At 43.7% G+C, this 20,648-nt stretch overlaps 1 protein-coding gene across 1 annotated transcript in view; it reads right to left on the bottom strand.

The window, feature by feature from the left end:
- The window catches only part of LOC309889471 (transportin-1-like), a gene marked incomplete at its 5' end in the record, with an annotated part of 95,607 nt that overhangs the window by 37,606 nt on the left and 37,353 nt on the right, over nucleotides 1-20,648 (bottom strand). The window contains one exon of the mRNA XM_082782326.1: nucleotides 16,714-16,789. Within this exon, the coding sequence (XP_082638452.1) occupies nucleotides 16,714-16,789 (76 nt within the window). The remainder of the gene's footprint in view (nucleotides 1-16,713; nucleotides 16,790-20,648) is intronic.

The following is a 20,648-nucleotide window of genomic DNA, read 5'->3' as shown; positions in this document are numbered from 1 at the left end:
AGACACCTGTAGTGGGTTTATGTGGCAAGGTTTTGGTAGCAGGGGGCCATAGGGGTGGTTTCTGTGAGAAGGATCTAGAAGCTGCCCCATGTTTGGTAAGGGCCCCACTGCTGAACAGAGCCGAACCAATAAGTGATGTTGTTTTGCACCTCTGTGAGAGCATATTTAAGACGGGAAAAAAAATGCTGCTACTCAGCAGCTGGGAGAGTGAGAGGAGTGAGAAACAGCTTTGCAGGCATCAAGGTCAGTGAAGAAGGAGGGGGAGAGGTGCTCCAGGCGCCAGAGCAGAAGTCCCCTGCGGCTTATGGTAAGGACCATGGTGAAGCAGGCTGTCCCCCTGCAGCCCATGGAGTACCACGGTGGAGCAGGGTTCCATGCTGCAGCCCATGGAGGAGACCACGGTGGAGCAGGTGGACCTGCACCGACGAAGGCTGCAGCCTGTGGAAGACCCCTGCCGGAGCAGATTCCGGGCCGGACCTGTAGCCTGTGGAGAGGAGACCACGGAGGAGCAGGTGACCTGGCAGGAGCTGCTGCCTGTGGGGGATCCAGGTTGGAGCAGTTTGCTCCTGAGGAATGGACTCCTTGGTACGGACCCATATCTGGAGCAGTTCTGGAAGAGCTGCTGCCTGTGGGAAGCCCACACCAAATCAGTTCATCAAGGACTGCATCTCGTGAGAGGCACCCCACAGCACAGGGAACGAGAGTGACCAAGAAGGAGCAGCAGAAAAGAAATGCTATAGACTGACCACAACCCCCATTCTTCCGTTCCCCTGCACCACTCAGGGGGAGGAGGTGGAAGAGGGTGGATGGGGGGAAAGGTGCTTTTGTTTTCTTTCCTTTGTTTCTCACTTCTCTAGCTTGTTAGTAATAAGCAATAAATCTTACTATCTCCCTATACTGAGTCTGTTTTGCCCGTCATGATAATTACTGTGCGATCTCCTCATCCTTATCTCAACCCTTGAGCCCTTTTCATCATATTTTCTCCCTGCTCCTCTTTGAGGAAGGGGAATGAGAGACACATTGTGGTGGAGCTTGGCCACCCACCCGAGTAAAACCACCACAACACTGTGTCCAGGCTCTGTGATAAGACAGGAACTTGATTGTTCCTGTGCACACTGAGACAGATAAGCTGCACATTTGCTACCCCGTACCAAGGGCCTGTCATGTTTTTGATAAAATGCTGTCCTTTGCTCATTATAATATTATAATACCAAAACACACTTTCATCCCAAAGGCTACCTGCCTCCAAGGTGTAACCACACCTCACTGAAGATGCGTTTAAAAATGTTTCTAGTCTATACATTTAAAGCAAAGCAAGAAAATTTTGCACCAATCATAACCAAAATATGCATGACTAGAGTTACTCAAGCTCCACCTAAAAGATAGAAAATAATATAAACTGGCTTAAGAGAGAGGGGATGTTAGAGAAGATACCATTGCGAAGGATACCTTCTGATTTCTGTGATCAGTTGATGGGCTGAGTCTCTCCCCACACACACACACCCCTTTGGGTTAGACAGGGAACAAGATAAAGGATGTTGATTCCATAGGTCTTAGCTAGCACAATTGTATGTTAACGACCCCAAAGATAAGGGAGTAAAAGACTCTATGCATAGATAAGGGCACCAGAAAGAACTGGCTTGACTGTTGAAATCTGTCAAAAAAAGGAAAGGTCAGAAGTTTAGCAGCAAGGAAGACTTCTAGCCTTCATCAGAAGACCACCATAGTACACCGGATGACCACCCAGGACTCCAGTATGCATGTGAATAGGGGCGGGAACCTATGTTATTGATTCTTCGGAGACCTGATGAATATGCAAGAGACTTATGGGAAATGAAATGAATATGTATTTGTCCCACTAATAGTAACACTATTAGTAACCCTAATTACACTACTAGTAACCCTTGGTGTGTGTGTGTGTTCAGCAGAGCAATCCCCACACACACACGGTGCCATAATAAAGAATACCTGCTTAATAACTTTGGTTATTGAGTTTTCACTGCGTCATGGGTAAGATATGAACACTTGGTTATACCAAGTGCCTCCCTGGGAAACCTAGAAATCTCTATAGAGTTGCTTTATACCTTTTAAAGTGTTTATAGCCAGGCTGTGTTACTCATACTTTTGGTATTTGAGTATGCTTCGCAAACAGTGAATTTATCACTGGAAATCCAAAGAACCTGTATACCTGTTGCTTTAATAAATTGCACGAGATTGCATTAAACCTAGCCGTGATAATTCTCATTGAACACAACTGAAATCTTTAAGTGTGACCACGGTAGTTCATGGAGCGAGGGATTCACAAATGTGCTACATTAATACATTCACAAATAATGTGCTACGTTATTTGTGAATCTGTAATCATGATAATTCAGTACCCTGAATCCAACCGGACTTAGCTAATTGGGCATCACACTCAATTACTTTAACCTTTAATGAATCAGAAAAAAAATGACATAGTCGGCAGGATAGCCATGGATAAACTGCTGCAAAAATACAAATGTGCCCCTTCCCAGGCTGGGAAGGAGTGGGCTCAAAAATTTTGGAAAAATTGAGAGAAAGTGGCAGAACACATTAAGCAGTATCAGGCTGTGCAAAAGATTGGAGTGAAAATGGGTAAAGATGTAATCTGTGCAGTATTAGGAGCCTGTTTGTCTTGCACTCAGCAAGAAGCTAAGGAAATTCCTGCTCCCAAACTAATCTCTGATGTGGATATACAGCTTTAAAACTGGAAAATGAGGTGTTAAAGTCATTTTTGTTCTTTGAAAGAAAGACAGGAAAAACACTAGGAATCAGAGTTGATAAACTTTTGAATGAGAATAATCATCTTAAACAATTGCTGGAAAGGGTTAATCATCTGTTAGATAAAATACAGCCTTCTGCTCCAGTTAAGCAGGTTCGTAGATTAATGCGTAGTGCAGACCCTGAAAGCTGGGATGGTGATATTTGGCTTGACAGTGATGATGAGGTCAAAGAGACTGCCAAACCTTAATTGATTTCCTTGAGACTTTTGGTTAAAACTGAGACCACTGTTGATGACAATGATGAAATCCGCACTCCTGTGTGAACAATCCCATAGTCACCAGCAGAGTTTATAAAAATACAGGAAAAATTCTCAAGACGGTCAGGAGAATCGGAAGTCGAGTATGTGTGGTGAGATTCTCTTGAAGGTGGAGACCAAATTATGTTGAGTGAGGAAGAAGCAGGAAGCTTTCGGGGACCAGGAACATTTTAAACTACCACGCCAGGAGATCATAACTACTCTATAACTGCACGAGCTGCATACTGGGCAGGTGGTATAGAACCCCAGGAGAGAGGGGAATCACTGGAAATTAGAGCCACAGGCTATTCCATCTTGGCTGCCGCAGTACAGAAAGCAGCCTGCATACAGGCGATATATGAAAAAGAGAAATTTAGGAAATTCCCCATGTTAGCCCCCTATCGACCCAGCTCGATTAACCTCTCTTATCCGTGGCCTCCATGATTGTCTCAAGATGTCTGTAGCAAATACAAAGGATCACATACAAGCTGCTCGTAGGGATGGTGATTATAGTCGTAGATGAAATCCACACTCCCTCATTCCCACCTGGAGTGAATTTGTATGAGGCATAGGTAAGTATGGATGTCGAATGGGCTGGATCAGTTCATCCAGTACTAAGCCCCCAAAACACTCCCAGCAAGATCACCAGATCCACACTCAAAAACCCAGATACCCCAATTTCAAAGAGAGGTTCAAACCTAATAGGGAACGGGGCGAGTTGTGGTGTAAGGCCCTAGATTTGGGTGTACCCCAACCAATCTTGCATGGTGTCTCTACAGAGGATCTCCCTACATTAGTCCAATCTCTGGGTAAGAAAAATATTCCAGCTGGGGAGAATTGCCTAGCTGGAAAACTCTCAACCCATAAGTGCACCTTCTGCACCAAGCCCAATTGGCAAGGCAGAATCTCAGCAAAAAAAATCCTATCCCCGGGGAGGGCAGTGAGCCACACTGCTCAACAGGTATTAGCAATTCAATGGCTCTCTGATGAACACTCTGACCCTATCATTGCCATTCCTGTTGAACCCAAAAAAATATTGGTAAATTTTCTTATTGATACCAGGACCCAAATGTCAGTAATTACACATGAGACAGCACAGACCCCGAGCATAACACCTGGTCAACTCAGGGTTAAATTCATGGGAATCAATGGTGTGGAAAAACAATGCCCCACTGCAGAAACTTCACTCTGGTTGCCAGAGGAACAAAAATTAACCAGGATAGAAGTATTAGTTGGTGCTGCATATACTAATATTTTAGGATTTGACGTACTGCATAGGAGAATGTGGAAACTCCAAGATGGAACTGTGTAAAGTTTTGCAACATATCAAAGGGATTCAGGCACAGTGAAACTGAGTCAGTTACAAACATTTGTACCCTTACCCCCCTCTCAAATCACTGATGTTCGGCGACATGCATTGTCATCAGCAGCACTTAGGGGGATTGACGGGGTGGTAAGAGAATTGGAAGAAATAGGTATTGACCTGATGAGATACATCCAAGGGTCCTGAGGGAACTGGCAGTTGAATTTGCTAAGCCACTATCCATCATATTTGAGAAGTCATGGCAGACAGTGAAATTCCCACTGACTGGAGAGGGGAAACATAACCCCCATTTTTAAAAAAGTGTTCTGCATCTAGCCGAAGAATACTGGCACAGCATCAGGACAAAACACCGGTGTGATACCAATGCTGTTCTAGCTACAACGGCAGAGCACAGCACTATATGGGCCACTGCAGGGAAAGTTAACTCCATCCCAGCCAGAGGCAGTACAACCTCAACCCACCAAAGGGATATTCCATATTGTATGATGTCACACTTATCAATAAAAGGTGGGAAAGGGGAAGGAGAGGAAGGGCTCTCGTTATAAAGACGTCCGTCCTCCCAAACAACTGCTACACGTATTGAGGCCCTGCTTCCCAGGACATGGCCACACATTGCTCATTGATGGAAAGTAGAGAGTAATTTATTTTCTCTCTCTGTGCTTCCGTGCAGCCTTTGCTTGTTTTCTCCCCTCTTCCTTTTCCCTTTAATTAAATTATCCTCAGCTCAACCCGTGAGTTGTTGTTTTTTTGTTTTGTTTTGTTTTGTTTTGTTTTTCTTTCCAGCATACTTTCTTCTTCCCCTCTTCTTCTAAGGAGGGGGAGTGAGAAAACAGTTGTGGTGGAGTTCAGCTGCCCAGCAGGGTAAAACCACCACAGTCCTTTTTGGCACCCAACGTGGGGCTCGAGGGTTGAGATAACAGTAGAATTGATTAAAATGCTTATGTCTAATACACTTACTTTCTAGTCACCATGTTCAGTTTCCTGTTAATATTTTCCTGTTTGATCAAGCCTCATGTAGTCCATGCCATGTTCTCCCTTCTCTATATCCAATCAGAGAGTATGCTAAAATCTGTATTCGGATTCTTTAGTTCACTGTGCTGTAAAGCACTGGCCTTGAGTTTAATCTGGTACTCAGGCCCTGCACTGTTATCATTCTGGTCTCTTGGAAATCATCTTTTTGAGAATATTAAAAATTACACTGCTTTCTTTTCCTCCTCTGGAAGTCAGTTTATGAATAGTATTGGGAATGATGTCTCCTCCTTCTTTCTTTGTGGACTAATTACAGCAGTTTTTGAGTACCTTGAATGTCCATGGCTAACCAACATACTCCTATTGCTAGGTCTCCACAGTGTGTTTCTTCTTTTTTCGTTAAACAATTAGTTAAGAATACCACCCAGGAATCTGCCCCAAGACAGTGTGGTGGCAGGTGGCAAGGTGTGTGGAAGAATATGGGCAGGTACCTGTCACAGTTCTCTCCTCCAGTGGTTTTGAACTTCACCCCTGAACAAGTGCAAAATCCTAAAAAAAATTATAGAATGATTGAAAGTTGTATGCCCTGACCCTGGCAATGCCGGAGAGCTACAGCTCACTGCACTGTGCTGGGGTGTGGCCTGCACCCATCAAACAGTAATTAACACTACCCAGCACCCTCAAGGGAAGAAGGAGGTCTCTGAATCTGATGACCAGATAACATGCACTGTGGCTAAACCAGAGGGCCAACCATCCATGGTATCAGTCGCCCCCATAGCCAAGACAAAACAATGGAAACAAAGTAAGCTCCTTTAGTGAGGGAAGAAGCTCCTCCTAAGAAGGAGGGAAAAGAGGAAAAGGCAGGAACCTCTAAAGCACAGCTACCACAAAAACAGCAGGAAGAAGAGACAAATCAAAAATAAATCAGAAACCACCTGATCCCTATGCCTGAGTGAGCTGCAAGATACATGAAAGGATTTCAGTCCTCACCCAGGCAGGCACATCCTCACGTGACAGCTTTGATGCTGGGACACCAGGGCCAATAGCCAGGAACTAGAAAGCCAGGAAGCCAAGCAGCTAGGATCCCTCTCTAGAGAAAGGGTCATTGATAGAGTAATTGGTAGAGAGGCAGAGCTTCTCAGCCTCTGGAGGCAACTCCTGTCAGGTGTAAAGGAAAGGTATCCCTTCATACTGTATATCACCAGCAGTGTGCAGGCCACAGTTTCCTTTCACTTGAAGGAAAAGGAAAACCTGGGGAACTACAGGCCAGTCAGTCTCACCTCCGTGCCTGGCAAGGTCATGGAGCAGATCCTCCTGGAAACTACGCTAAGGCACATGGAAAATAAGGAGGTGATTGGTGACAGCCAACATGGCTTCACTAAGGGCAGATCATGCCTGACAAATCTGGTGGCCTTCTATGACAGGGTTACAGCATTGGTGGATAAGGGAAGAGCAACCGACATCATCTACCTGGACTTGTGCCAAGCATTTGACACTGTCCCCCATGATATCCCTGTCTCTAAATTGGAGAGACACGGATTTCACGGATGAACTATTTGGCAGGTCAGTGGCTCAACGTCAAGGTGGAGATTGGTAACGAGCGACTTTCCTCAGGAGTCAGTATCTGGACCATCACTGTTTAACATCTTTGTTGGTGACATGGATAGTGAGATTGAGTGCAGCATCAGCACATTTGCCAATGACACCAAGCTGTGTGGTGTGGTCGACATGCTGGAGGGAAGGGATGCCATCCAGTGGGACCTTGACAGGCTTGAGAGGTGGGCCTGTGCGAACCTCACGAGGTTCAACAACAAGGCCAAGTGCAAGGTCCTGCACTTGTCTTAATGACATAATGGTCTATCCTTGTATATTACTACTTATGCTGCATACATGTATATTGGATAATGACTACATAAGTATTTCCCAATGATAGCAATTACTAGTTAAGTTTGAAAACTGCACTGAACATTGGGAGCAGTTATTCTCTCTATGCAAGGCGCCAGACTTGGGTGTCCAGGTTAGGAAGGAAATCTGTCTGCTTCCTATATCGTTAGAAGAAGATGAGATGGTGTTCGGAGCAGGAGCCTAATCTGGGTGCTGTGAACAGCACTCTGCAAGAGTGCCCCTTTTCCTCCACTCATTGCAACGGGAACTGAGGAATCATAGAATCATAGAATGATTTAGGTTGGAAGGGATCTTAAAGATCATCTAATTCCACCACCCCCCTGTCGTGGGTATGGACACCTCCCACTAGACCAGGTTGCTCAAAGTCCTTGAATACTTCCAAGAATGTGGCATCCCCAGCTTCTCTGGGTAATCTGTTCCATTGCCTCACCACCCCTTTAAGTACTGAAAGCCTGATAAGGCTATAAGGAATATGAACCTTTCAATTCAGGCCACTAGATTAAATGCCTAAAAATTAACTGTGGTAACTAAAGCTTATAATGGTAACATTTTATATTGTGTATGGAAAGTGACCAAGTTACCAATTTTGAATGAAGGCTAAAGTATTTCTGGGTGCTTAGCTGATGACAAGTCAAAAAGGCATTGGTTCATTGTTGGCATGTAAAGGTGGTATATGAAGCCCTGCTGAAGTGAATGAACACTTTGTCACTTCTTCAGTTGCTGAGTTTCATCTAAACTTAAATGTCCAAATAAAATGGTAGTTAAAGAAATGACTGGAGATGAAACTCTTGATTTTGCCTCTTGAAATATTCATTGATGGCCAAGATGACCAGAAGGAAAAATGATTGATGTATACTTTAAATGAAAGCAAGTTCATTTACTTTACCTTTTTTCCTCTGCCTCCGTGTCATATTGGTAGATGCTAACCCATAACCTCATCCTATAATATTGATTCAGGTTTGTTCTCACTGAATGTCACCTGGTTTCCTAGCAACACACACATGCCACAACCATTTTGTAATGCAAACCATTCTATAAAAGGTGTGGTATATAAACTGAAAGTGAAACAGTGGTATATAAACTGAAATTTAATGAAATAGTAAAGTATATGAAATAGTAAAGTAAATGAAATGAAAAGGAAATGAAAAGAAATGAAATAGTAAAGTAAAAGCTTGTGGGTTGAGATAAAGACAGTTTAATAGGACAGAAAAGGAAGACAAATAATAATAATAATAATGATAACAGTAATGTGAGAAACAATCTGTAGCCAATAACACAGGTTCAGGCAAGGATCTCAGTGAGGTAGCATTTTTATTCGTGATTGTAATGGCAGGCATCCTGCAAGCAGGAGTGCACAGCAAAAGTATATCATAAGCTTATATTCCCTATTACCTGACACTTGATTCCTCCCGTTTTCTCATTGGCTGAGTACTACAGGTTCACAACCTACTTGACGCACTTCTATGCCATATATGTACAATTTTATTTGACCAACCATTAATTTCTCCTTTTCCTTTTTTTTTTTTCCTTCTTCTCTCGTGACTAGAGGGCCTGTGATTTTTTGTTTTTACAGATTTTGCATTGCTCATCCTGTTTTCCCTAGATGTCCTCCTTATTTGGGACCTTCCCCTTATCTGCTTAACATGCTCCACACTGCTATGCCTCTGTTATGCCTTCCCAATCACTTTTGAATATGCAAGGTTAGTGGAATTTTCCACTGCAAAAACACAACTTTAATTCTCACAATTCCCCCCTCCTCTTCTTTTCTTACTCCTATTGTTGCTTTTGTACCTTTTTACATTCCCCACTCTTGAGTTTTTCCAACATTTCCCTGTTCCTTTTCACTAGAAGATTAGCTGGAGTCCTCTTAATTCTGTGTGTATGGGTCTGTGGTGTAATTGCCTGAAGTAACTAGGAAAATAAAACTAACATTCACATTTTAAAGAAAATGTACAGCATTGAAGAGGCTTTCAGGGTAGGGCATAGCTGCATTACCTGAGCGTTCCCTAGGCTTCCAACCTTAGATGCTATTGCGCTGGAGAAACCTGGTGTGCTAGCTCTAAGGAACAGTACAGAGCGTAGAGTGGAGTGGAGACACCACGGCTAGGCTCTGTGACCAGGTGGGGACACGACTGTTCTTCTGCACACAAAGACGGATAAGCTGCACTTTTTGCTACCCTGAGCCAAGGACCTGTCATGTTTTGACAAATGCTGTCCCCTAGTGTACTTTTGCTCATTATAATATCATTATAATACCAAAACACACCTCCATCCCAAAAGCTACCCGCCTCCAAGGTGCAACCACCCCTCACTGAGCATGCACGCTGAATTTCTCAGAGCCTATACCTTTAAACGAAAGTGAGAAAACTTTAAAACTTTTCACCAATCATAACTAAGATATGCTTGACTAGAGCCACTCAAGCTCCACCTAAAAGATAGAAAATAATATAAATTGGCCTAAGAGAGAGGGGATGTTAGGGAAGATACTATCCCGAGGGAATACAACACCCTGACTCCCGGGACCAGTCGACGGGCTGAGCTTCTCTTCCCCCCCCACTCCCCCATTGGGACGCCTTTGGGTGAGATTTGAACACTTGGTTATAAAAATTTCTAGAATCTTTGATCCTTTTAACACGTTAATTTCTAGGCTGCCCACCTGTAACACCTGTGTATTTCATGCATGCTAGCTTGCTTTTGCAGACAATCACTATCGCCGGCAATCCAAAGAACCTGTGTACCTGTTGCTGTAATAAATCACACTTGATTGCATTGTTATAGCTCTCATTAAGCGCAACTAGGGTAAGGGTGGTTATATGTTATTGGTGAATCCGTGACCGTGATGGTTCAGTGTTCTGAATCCAACCAGACCCCAGACGGTTATTGGTGAGTATCCGACCGGACCCCTAATGGTTAATGCATTATTGGTGAAATCTGTGATTGTGATAGTTCAGTACCCTGAATCCGACCGGGCCCATAACGGTTAATCAGCTACACCCCTTAACGCGAAAGGGTCCCAAGGGGGCTTTGGCTTTGTATGTCTTCAATAATAGTTACATTTGGAATTATCGCCCCCAGGGCATAATTTCTCTTCCATCCTCGGGGCAACACATTCCTCGCTTTATTACCGCATAGCCAATATCAGCCCTTGCCGTTTGGGACTGGCCATCTGGTTACAGGATGATTCCATTGTTGTGTCTGATGTGCATTATACATATTAGCATTCCTGTAGCTACCATATTCGGTACCGTATGGATAATTTCCTATCTCACACGTAACATTTCTACACCTAGGATCAGTATTATTGTCCCGTGAATTTTCATCAGTATGGAGAATAATCAAGATACTAATATAAAAACCAGAATACCCTGGAAACACTCTAACTCTATGTAATCCAACTCTTTTTCCCAATTACACGTGGTATTCATTAATTTTTCCTAAGGAAAAGTTAAATGTCAATTTACAACTATGATTCACACCTCCTCCTTATTTTTAATTTTAAAGGTTCGCCTATAGGAACAGTCTCTCAGGTCTCATACTTAGGAATTATCTATTCTAGAATTACCTTAGCTACCGTGTTCGCAGCAGCAGATACTGATGGGAAAGTTTCCACCCAGCCTGACAAATGATTGACCAAGACTAGTAACTATTAAATCTACGTACTCTAGGGAGTTCTGTAAAATCTACCTGTATGCTTTGGAAGGGTTGAATTCCTGGTTCTCGCCCCGCTTTGGACTGACTGCAGATAATTTTCCTATTTACCTTCTGACATCCTACACAACTCCTGCATACTTGCTTAGCCAGAATACAGATATTCCTACATATACATGTATATACATGTATTTCCCTAGCACAGCATTGGAGGTATGCCTCCAACCACCTGGGTTTCCTCGGGTCCTCCAGCGTTGCCCTCAGCCTTTCCCACGTGTGTCCTGCACCATCAGGAGCCTGGAGGCGACAAAACATGGACTCCTCAATGCCAGGTGGAGATTAAACAAGGTGCTTCTTCCTCAGCCCCCCAAATCGAATACAAATAGAAAGCTCCAGCAGCCACAACACGCGAGGGAAGAAGCAACACCTGGACCTGGCCACCTCGGGACACCTGTAGCTGCAAACACCCAAACCCCAACAGCGAGCAAGGAGGTTGCAGCCAACAGAGAAGCAGAGATGAGAAAGCAGACACAGGAGTTAGGAACGTCGTTACTGTTTACCATCTGTTTTACTACTTGGCCAGCAGGTCAAGCGAGGTGATTCTCCACCTCTATCGAGACTCTTATGAGACCCCAGTTGGAGTACTGGGTTCAGCTCTGGAGCCTCCAGCAAAAGAAGGACATGGAAGCATTAGAACGAAAACCAAGGATGGCCACAAAGATGATGAAGGGTCTGGAAAATCACTCCTAAAAAGACAGGCTTAGGGAGTTGGGGTTGTTCAGCCTGGAAAAGAGAAGGCTCCAGGGAAAACTTATAACAACTTTCCAATAACTAAAAAGGGCCTACAGGAAAGATAGAGATGGGATGTAGTGATAGGACAAGAAGCAACAACTTTAAACTAAAAGAGTGTAGATTTAGAATGGATATAACAAAGAAATTCTTCGCTATTGTATTGGGTTTATGTGTCAAGGTTTTGGTAGTAGGGGGCTGCAGGACAGGCCTCTGTGAGAAGAATCCAGAAGCTGCCCCACATTACATAAGAGCCAGTTTCAGCCAGCTCCAAAGGGATCCAACGCTGCTCAGAACCAAGCCAATAAGTGATATGATTGTGCCTCTGTGAGAGCATATTTAAGAAAGGGAAAAAAATTGCTGCACAACAGCAGCTGGGAGAGAGAGGAATGAGAAACAACCTTGCAGACACCAAGGTCAGTGAAGAAGGAGGGGGAAGAGGTACTCCAGGCACTGGAGCAGAAGTTCCCCTGCGGCCTGTGGAGAGGACCATGGTGGAGCAGGTTGTCCCCCTGCAGTCCATGGTGTACCACAGCAGAGCAAATTTTCACATTGTAGCCTGTGGAGAGGAGCCCACGCAGGAGCAGGTGATCTGGCAGGAGCTGCCACACGTGGGGGACCCGTGTTGGAGCAGTTTGCTCCTGAATCACAGAATCATACAAATCCCTGAATAATCTCCAGGTCATTAGCTAGTGTAATCCATGTTATCAATATGTCAAATTATACCAGCTGAAAAACTAACCTGATGCATCTGTTCTATAATACAAAAGCTTTCACCTAGATATTTCTTTTAACCCCATCAAAAAGGCTATCATTTATTATCTTTCAGCACATGTATGCTAATTAACAGAGGAAAGACTTCCCAAAAGATAATTCTTTCCCTGCTGCTCACATACCAGAGCTCTCATTACCCTGGGTACTGAATGTATACAATTTACTTCTTTAGGATATACACCATCCTTCTACACAGAAATGTGGCCTTACAGTTCGACTACTCTTCATAATTAACCAAAAATTAGCATTTCCCATTTATTGGCATTTACCCTGCAGAACCACACTGATATTAATACTGAATAAATTTAACCAGAAATGTGCATATTCTCCTATAACTTGTCAATTACCTGAAAGTCAAAAGTTGTTCAAAAATCACATAACAAACTATGAAAAACTGCTTTGGATGGAACCCATGGTACAGACCCATATTGGAGCAGTTCTTGAAGAGCTGCTGTCCATGGGAAGCCCATGTAGGATCAGTTTGGGAAGGACTGCATCCTGTGGGAGGAACCTCACGTTGGAGCAGGGAAAAAGTGACTGTGAAGGAGCAGCGAACACAAAGTATTATGGACTGACTGCAACCCCCATTCCCTGTTCCCCTGCACTGCTCGGAGGGAGGATGTAGGATGGAGGGAGGGTGGAGGGGGGAAGAAGATGTTTTTAGTTTACTTTTAGTTTCTCACTCTTCTAGTCTGCTAGTGACAGGCAATAAATTCTATTAATCTCCCTATGCTGAGTCCATTTTGCCCGTCATGATAATTGTTGAGTGATCTCCCTATCCTCATCTCAACCCTTGAGCCCTTTTCAATGTATTGTCTCCCCCTTTCCCTTTGAGGAGGGGGAGTGAGAACACAGTTGTGGTGGAGTTCAGCTGCTCGGTAGTGTGAGGAATGTTTTAACAATTCGTGTCCATAAAGAACAATTCTGTTTGAATCCTGTCTGCCTCTGGGCCCTGCACTGGCAATTTAATTCTTGAACCACAGATGCAGTGTGTCCCAGTCTCCCCCTCATTCTAGTCAATTTATCACTTCTTAAAGTTATGAACCTGTTTGCTTTTGTTATTCCGGACTTCTATTTCTAACACTGCTATAGATGTGTCTGTGAATGGCTGGGGAAGAATGTTTTAATTACTCGTGTGTCTGGGAGTTTCAGAACAACTGATAACAACTAGTGACTGTTATGGGATACTATGTGGATCTTTGGTATCTGGTTAGGGGGGGCCGAGAGATAAAGAGGAAGGAGAAAGAAGCTGAAGGACGGCTGGGAGACAAGACTTGAAGAGGATGTTCTATAAACTTGGTATGGTGCCCAGTAAGTACAAAGGGGGAGAGGAAGACTACGAGCCTTCAGCATGAAAGACCCCTAGAGACCCCCAGAAGAGACCCCAGAGGAGACTGCGCATGCTCCAGTAGGAGGGACTGCACCCCGGAAGCTAATTTTAATAATCTATTTTTTTTAGAAGTAGTAATGAATATGTATTAGTCTGGGAGCATAAAAATCAGCTGCTTGATGTAACTGGTGTGCGTCCTGGTGGAGCGGAGACTCCCGGTGCACCCAGCGCTGTTTGCTTACCTCTATTCCTTTATATTCTTTCAATAAATCCTATTTTTTTTATTTAATCCTAATTTGAATCCTGAGCCATTTATAACAGTGGGGTAAAAACACCACGACTATGAGGCACTGGAACAGGTTGCCTAGAGAAGTTGTGGATGCCCCATCCCTGGAAGTGTTTAAGGCCAGGCTGGATGGAGCTTTGAGAAACCTGGTCTAGTGGAAGGTGTCCCTGCCCATGTCAGGGGGTTTGGAATTAGATGATCTTTAAGGTCCCTTCAGTTATAAATGAGGTCTCAACTCGATCTGAATTTTGTAATATTTATAAAACTAATATTTATAAAAGGTATAAAAGCTATAAAAGGTATAAAAGGCAAGTAAACAGCGCTGGGTGTGCGGGGAGTCTACGCTCCATCAACACGCACACACGAACAGCAAACATTCTAAATATACAGAACATTGCTTTACATACTAAACGCAAGCATGCCTATATATACATACAATCAGGAAAGGTAACAAACAATCCTTTAAGTTCCATGACTTAACAGTCTCCATTTTCCATTCCTTTTCTTGATTACTAATAAGTCTCCATTTTCCATTCCTTTTGAACAATATGTCTCGCTTTAAGTTGTCAAGCAACTCGGTCTTCAGGCCTTATGTATCCCATTCTTCCCAGATCGAAGAAAAGCATATCCATCTCCTTTTCAAGGCCAATAGGCCTGGGTCAAAAGGCACGTCCAGGTCAACATGGGGCATAACAGCAAAAGCCTTCGATGGCTGTGGCAGCAGAGGGGCCGATGGCAGTGGCATAGCAGTCGGATCAGTAAAGGAGCCCGCAGCTCCCTCACTATCTGGCAAGCCACACGTTTGTGATTGTGGCTCCACATGGTTATTTAAGGCCTCAGAGATTGCTCGCCAGGTGCCGAGCAATCCCACTGCAACCTTGTCGTTTTTAGTTGCAGAGTCCCACACCTTGACCTCAGTTTGGTCCCATATTTCAGGATCATAAACTGTCCGATTGTTAAGAAGGAGAATAAGCTGTAAGGTTACCAGGACAGTCTTTGTTCCTAAGGACGTATGATTCCCCATAATGCGCAACTGCTTACCAGCGAGAGGCAGTTGTGTGCACGGGTCCGCTTCTCTCAGCTCGAGCTTCTCTCCAGCTCCAGTGCGCCTGTTTCCAGCGACTTTCTGTACAAGCTTCTCTGAGCAGTTTGCTGAGTTTGGCCGAACCTATCTTCATGAGGTGATCAACGTGCCTGTTCCCGTCCTGGTCTCCGTTCTGCTAGCCTGTTCCTTTTCATTCCTTCTTTCTGCTTCTTTATTGATGACATAACTTCTTCACATCGTGTTGTCTTCTTTTTTTTTTTTTTTTTTTTATCTTGAGGGCAGGCTCCCCTCTTATACCCTTCTTTCCACAGCAGTTCTTTTCAAAACAACTTTTTCATTGGTCAAACAACTTTGAATGTAACAACAACAGCAAACACCCAGAAACATCCATGCCTTAATGGCTGGAGAACAAGAGAACCAGCTGGAGAACAAGCAACCCGAGACTGCATGGAGTCTCCTGAATCACCCTTCTTTGTTCCCTCTAAACTCTTTTATATTCCTGATGGCCTCATCGTTAAGAGTCTAATGTTATATCAATCATGGGGTTTTCCAACCCCCATGGCCACATTCCTAAATCTCCCCCTTCTTTATTAATATTAACCATTTTCTCGACACGAATTACCACTCCATATATAACACTTCCAACCCAAACCATTCCATGATTCCACATAGATCAATCAACCAGCAAACTGACTATAGGTATAACTGGTACCCGCTGCTCCTGACCCCTGACAGTATGGTTAGCAGAACCAGCAATAAGGCAAATATCCGTAATATGTAAGCAGGCTGTTAATGTATACCCCTGCCCCCTTCTCCTCCCCCTCTCTGGCCCCAGGGTGTGAGGACACCCTTTGTCATGGTGATAAAAAGCATTAGTGTTATCAAGACCCAAGTGCTGAATCACCAAGGATGATATGGGGGAACCAACTGACAGGGTGATTAAGTTTCTCAGGGCTATCAATACCCAGGTGTGGGGTTGCCAGGAGATGATGACATCCCTCCTGGAACAGGGAAATGTAACAGCACAGGGTGCATTGTCTATAAAATCGAGCAGCAACAAGCCCTAATTGGGACTTAGACTGGAAGTGCTGCCGGGCAACAAAACCCATGATATCCTTCCCCCTCACCCAGTGGCCAGGGCTGCCTCCACCACTCCACCATCACCTTTTTCCTCAGAGGACTGAGTGAGTGACTCATGTTCTTTTACATAAAGCCTGAGTCTAGGTTATGATTATATTACACAGTGAACAATAAGAATTTGACCCAATCTGCAGAAGGTCCATCCAGGTAACTGAAAAGCCTGTGTAACTCACAATTCTAGAAATTCTGTGCAACTATAAGCTACGCTAAGTGCTAGAAACTGTAGATAAGCCATACTGATTGTTAATATATTTTTAATGTAATAATAAAAATAAATCTATAATTGAAACCACAACCCTGTTGCAGTCCTCATTCTGCCAAGGGTCCCTAAAGAACCTGCCTGTCCTCCATAGTGCTGGATGACAACAGGAATAAGCTTCCTATTTCTATCAAACTGAAGAGAAGAAAGTGAGGCGGGGGGAGGGGGGAGCATAAAACAGTCAATATCTCAAAAAAAACTTACCTTCAGACTTTAACTTTGTAAGAACAAAAATCAGGTAGTTGTTGAAATCTGGATACTGACTGAGTTCTTCTAGTTTCTGAAGAGAGAACCTGTTAAGGAAAAGCTGAATTTGGTACACACAGCATTTATAGCTTTCTAGATACAAAGATTATTGAATGAGTTTATGTACTACTGTGTCATTTCAAACAGCAATGACCATAAGCTCACAATACGCAGAGTGAGAACAATCTGAAAGTAGTTTCTGCAGTTTTCATACTGAAGCAATAGCTTTTAGCTAAGGTGAAATCTGAAATTAATAACATAAAATAACATAACATAAAATAACATAAAATAACATAAAATAAAAACAAAACTCAGGGACAAACACACAAACTGATGCTTAAATATAATCAAATCCTGAAAAAAAGCTTCCTCTTAACAGTTTTGGATTTCAATATTTACACTTTGAAGCCCATGATACCTAAGAAATCCACTGAGAGACAATCACATAAGTCTTTATTTGTATCTGCAACAATAAAACAGCTATTACGATTCTGATAAGCTACTCATTTTCTTATTATTAGAAATATACTTCTTTATGATTAACTAACCACATCCTGAGCTTTCAGCAGTTAGATTGTTAACTGCAAATGCCCAGATATTTGTACCAAGAAGTTTATGCTTATCCACTGTCTCCTAATAAAAGTAAAATAAAAATCTGTATTCATACCCATTTTCTACAATGTCAACTCATTGAACGAGCATCTTACTAGCAATACCAACACATTCACTATGCCCTTGAGAGAACCACAAGAAGAATTACATTTCTTAACAGCTATGAAGCTATATAGCAGTTTTTCTAGAATTTGTAACTCTTTCGACCTCAAACCTCCAAGTATTCTGACACTGCTTGACTAGAGCATTAACCTGGCATTCTTGTTATACCCTGTTCTCACACCCTGCTATTCATTAGTATCCTCCTTATTCCTTTCCTCCTAATTTCTAACCTAAATCTCCTCTGCCTTAGTTTAAAACCATTCCCCCTTGTCCTATCACTATCAACACATGTAAACAGGCGTCCCCCCTCCGGTTTATACACTCCCTTCAAGTACTGGAAGGCCGCAATGAGGTCTTCCTGGAGCCTTCTCTTCTCCAAGCTAAACAAGCCCAGTTCCCTCAACCTTTCTTCATAGGGGAGGTGCTCCAGCCCTCTGATCATCTTAGTGGCCCTATTATTGGTCAAAGCACTCAGAAAAACAACTAGAAGAAAACAACCCCACCTGCAAGAAAACAATCCCCTTGTGATTAGTAGTCACGTAGACCTTATCCTTGGTACCCGCTGCTGGTAACAATATTTTCCTGCATTCCTCAGTTGGGCGATGTGGGAACACTGTCATAGAAGCTTCTCACAGTTATCCTGGTATCTTGGTTTGCTCAGCTGCAGCAGGCCGTGGGATCTATGCTGTTTCCCGATTCCCTCAACAATTCCCCCTGCTTCTTTTGAGCAAACCAAGCCTGACACAGCAGTTTTACAAGTAACTCTTTTAGCTATACCTACAACACACTACGATGATTACCACCACCATAAACCAAATCTTTAATCCCCTTGTGACTAAACCCAGCAACCATCTACACCTTGTTTAAAACAAATCATCGAGCTATTAATTGAAAGAACCAATATCATTTTGAGTCTCTCTCATGTACTACTCTTCTGGAGTAGGTGACGCCCGGGACAGACAGGGTGACATTATACTGTTCTGACCATCTCCGGCACTCACAGATTTTGTTGTTGCTTGATCTTGGTCACAAGTGCAAGCATTGCTGACAATATTAGAATCTCCGTCCGTAATTTCTCCGTCCGTTGGAACATTCTGGACGGCCTTCACGAACCGGCTTGGCACCCAAACTGGTCCGGCCGTTGTAGAGACACAGAAATATCCCCGGCCAATGAACAAGACAGGAACTGGACCCTTCCAGACTCCTGTAGCAGGATCATGGTAACTTACTCTTATTTGCGGCAGCACATTTGGTGCTGCTTTATTCATGGATTGAAAATGGATACTTGCAGGAGGATCTTCTCGGTCACCGGTCAAGCATAGATGATTCAAGACGAATAACGCCTTGGACAGTCGCTCATCAACATCTTTAATTTCTTTTAACCTTGCTAACTGTTCCTTTAAGACTTGATGTGATCGTTCGACAATTGCTTGGCCCGTGGGAGAATATGGGATGCCTGTGATATGCGTTACTCCCCACATCTTCATAAAGGTGCTGATCTTTTTGCTGACATACGCTGGGCCGTTGTCCGTCTTGATCTGCTGTGGTACCCCCATGATGGCAAAGCACACTGTCAAATGCCTGCACACATGGAGTGCCTTTTCCCCTCCCTGTGCTGTTGCCCATATGAATCGTGAAAAGGTATCAATACACACATGCACATATCTTTTAGTACCAAATTCTGGCATGTGCGTGACATCCATTTGCCATACCTCGAGTGCCTTAACACCCCGTGGATTAATACCCAAGCCTAACCCCGGCCCATGATGACTGCAGGAGGGGCATGCTCTTACTATTCCTTTAGCTTCTGCCCAAGTAAGTCCAAACATTCTCCGAAGACCTTTTGCATTCTGGTGAAACATTTCATGCGACACACGTGCATGCATAAAGTCACTTTCTGGTCTTGCTGTGATTACACTTACCAACTTGTCTGCTTGCGCATTACCTTCTGCTAATCCAATTGAGAACTGGTGACTACGTATGTGAATGACACAGTAAGGTGCGGTTCTTCCTTGAATGGCATCTCGCAGTTGCAGAAACAATGACAACAATCTGTCCTTCTTAGTTTGCCGTATCAAGGCGTCCTCAATCCGGTTCACTACATTGACAACATACAGAGAATCTGAAACGATATTAATTGGCTCATGCATCCAGCGTTGGCAAGCCCAAACAACTGCGGACAATTCTAGTGTTTGTAATGTATCCGCTGTTGTCCCTGTAATTAGGTGATTTTCCCAGGTGCCATTCTCATACCACACACACACTGCCTGCCTACTTACTGCACCGGCATCAGTATAGACTGTGCGACCCACTACCGGCCGAGGCGAAATTTGCGGTACCGCTTGCCATTTATACGATCTTATAACTTGCCATAGAGGCCCTTTCGGGGCCTGGGAATGTACCAATCCCGGGAATCCTAGCACGGCTTCTTGTAGAGGAATGGATTGCTGTAAACACCATTCCAAATGATCCTGAGTTATCGGTAGACTAATATCCCCGGGTTCCTGGCCGCTGATATCAATACTCCGAGAGCGACCCTTACGTACCAATTCCGCAATAGCTTCCGCCTGGGTCTGGATACTCATTTTTGGCTGTATTGATAGAAAAATCCATTCCAAAATTCGAAAATGTTGCCCTATCATCCTTCCTTCATAATTATCTATTTTAGTTATATCATTTCTACTTTTAGGGTCAGTGGCATCCGCCTCACACTGTTCCTGTCTTTGTTGCCCCTTATTTTCACCCTCTTCTTTTTGCCACTGACCAATCACTGCAAATGGGTGAGACACATGATTGACTATTACAAAAGAGAGTGGAAGTTTTGTGATGCGTCTGCAAACCGCGCCAGCTGCAATCTTTAAAGATATGCGGGAAAGGGCCTGCCGTTGTTCATTCATCAGTGTAATGCTTTGTTCTGCCCTCCTACCCCGCAACAAAGGTAACAATAGAGCCAGGTCATCATTACTAATTCCCACGATACGCCTGACCCACTGAATATTGCCCAAGAATGTTTGGACGTCCGTTAAATTATGCAAAGTAGTAGATATATCGACCTTCTGTGGTCGGATGGTAGAGTCTGATATCTTCCATCCCAAGGATAGCCAGGGCCGTTTCCGCTGAACTTTTTCTGGAGCTATCTTTAGTCCTTTCGCTTCCAGGGTGTCGTGGTTTAACCCGGC

The sequence above is a fragment of the Aythya marila genome (assembly GCF_965140915.1).
Source record: "Aythya marila genome assembly, chromosome: W".
NCBI lineage: Eukaryota > Metazoa > Chordata > Aves > Anseriformes > Anatidae > Aythya > Aythya marila.
The sequence above is the reverse complement of the archived record's forward strand: the minus strand, read 5'-3'. Positions and strand labels throughout refer to the sequence as shown.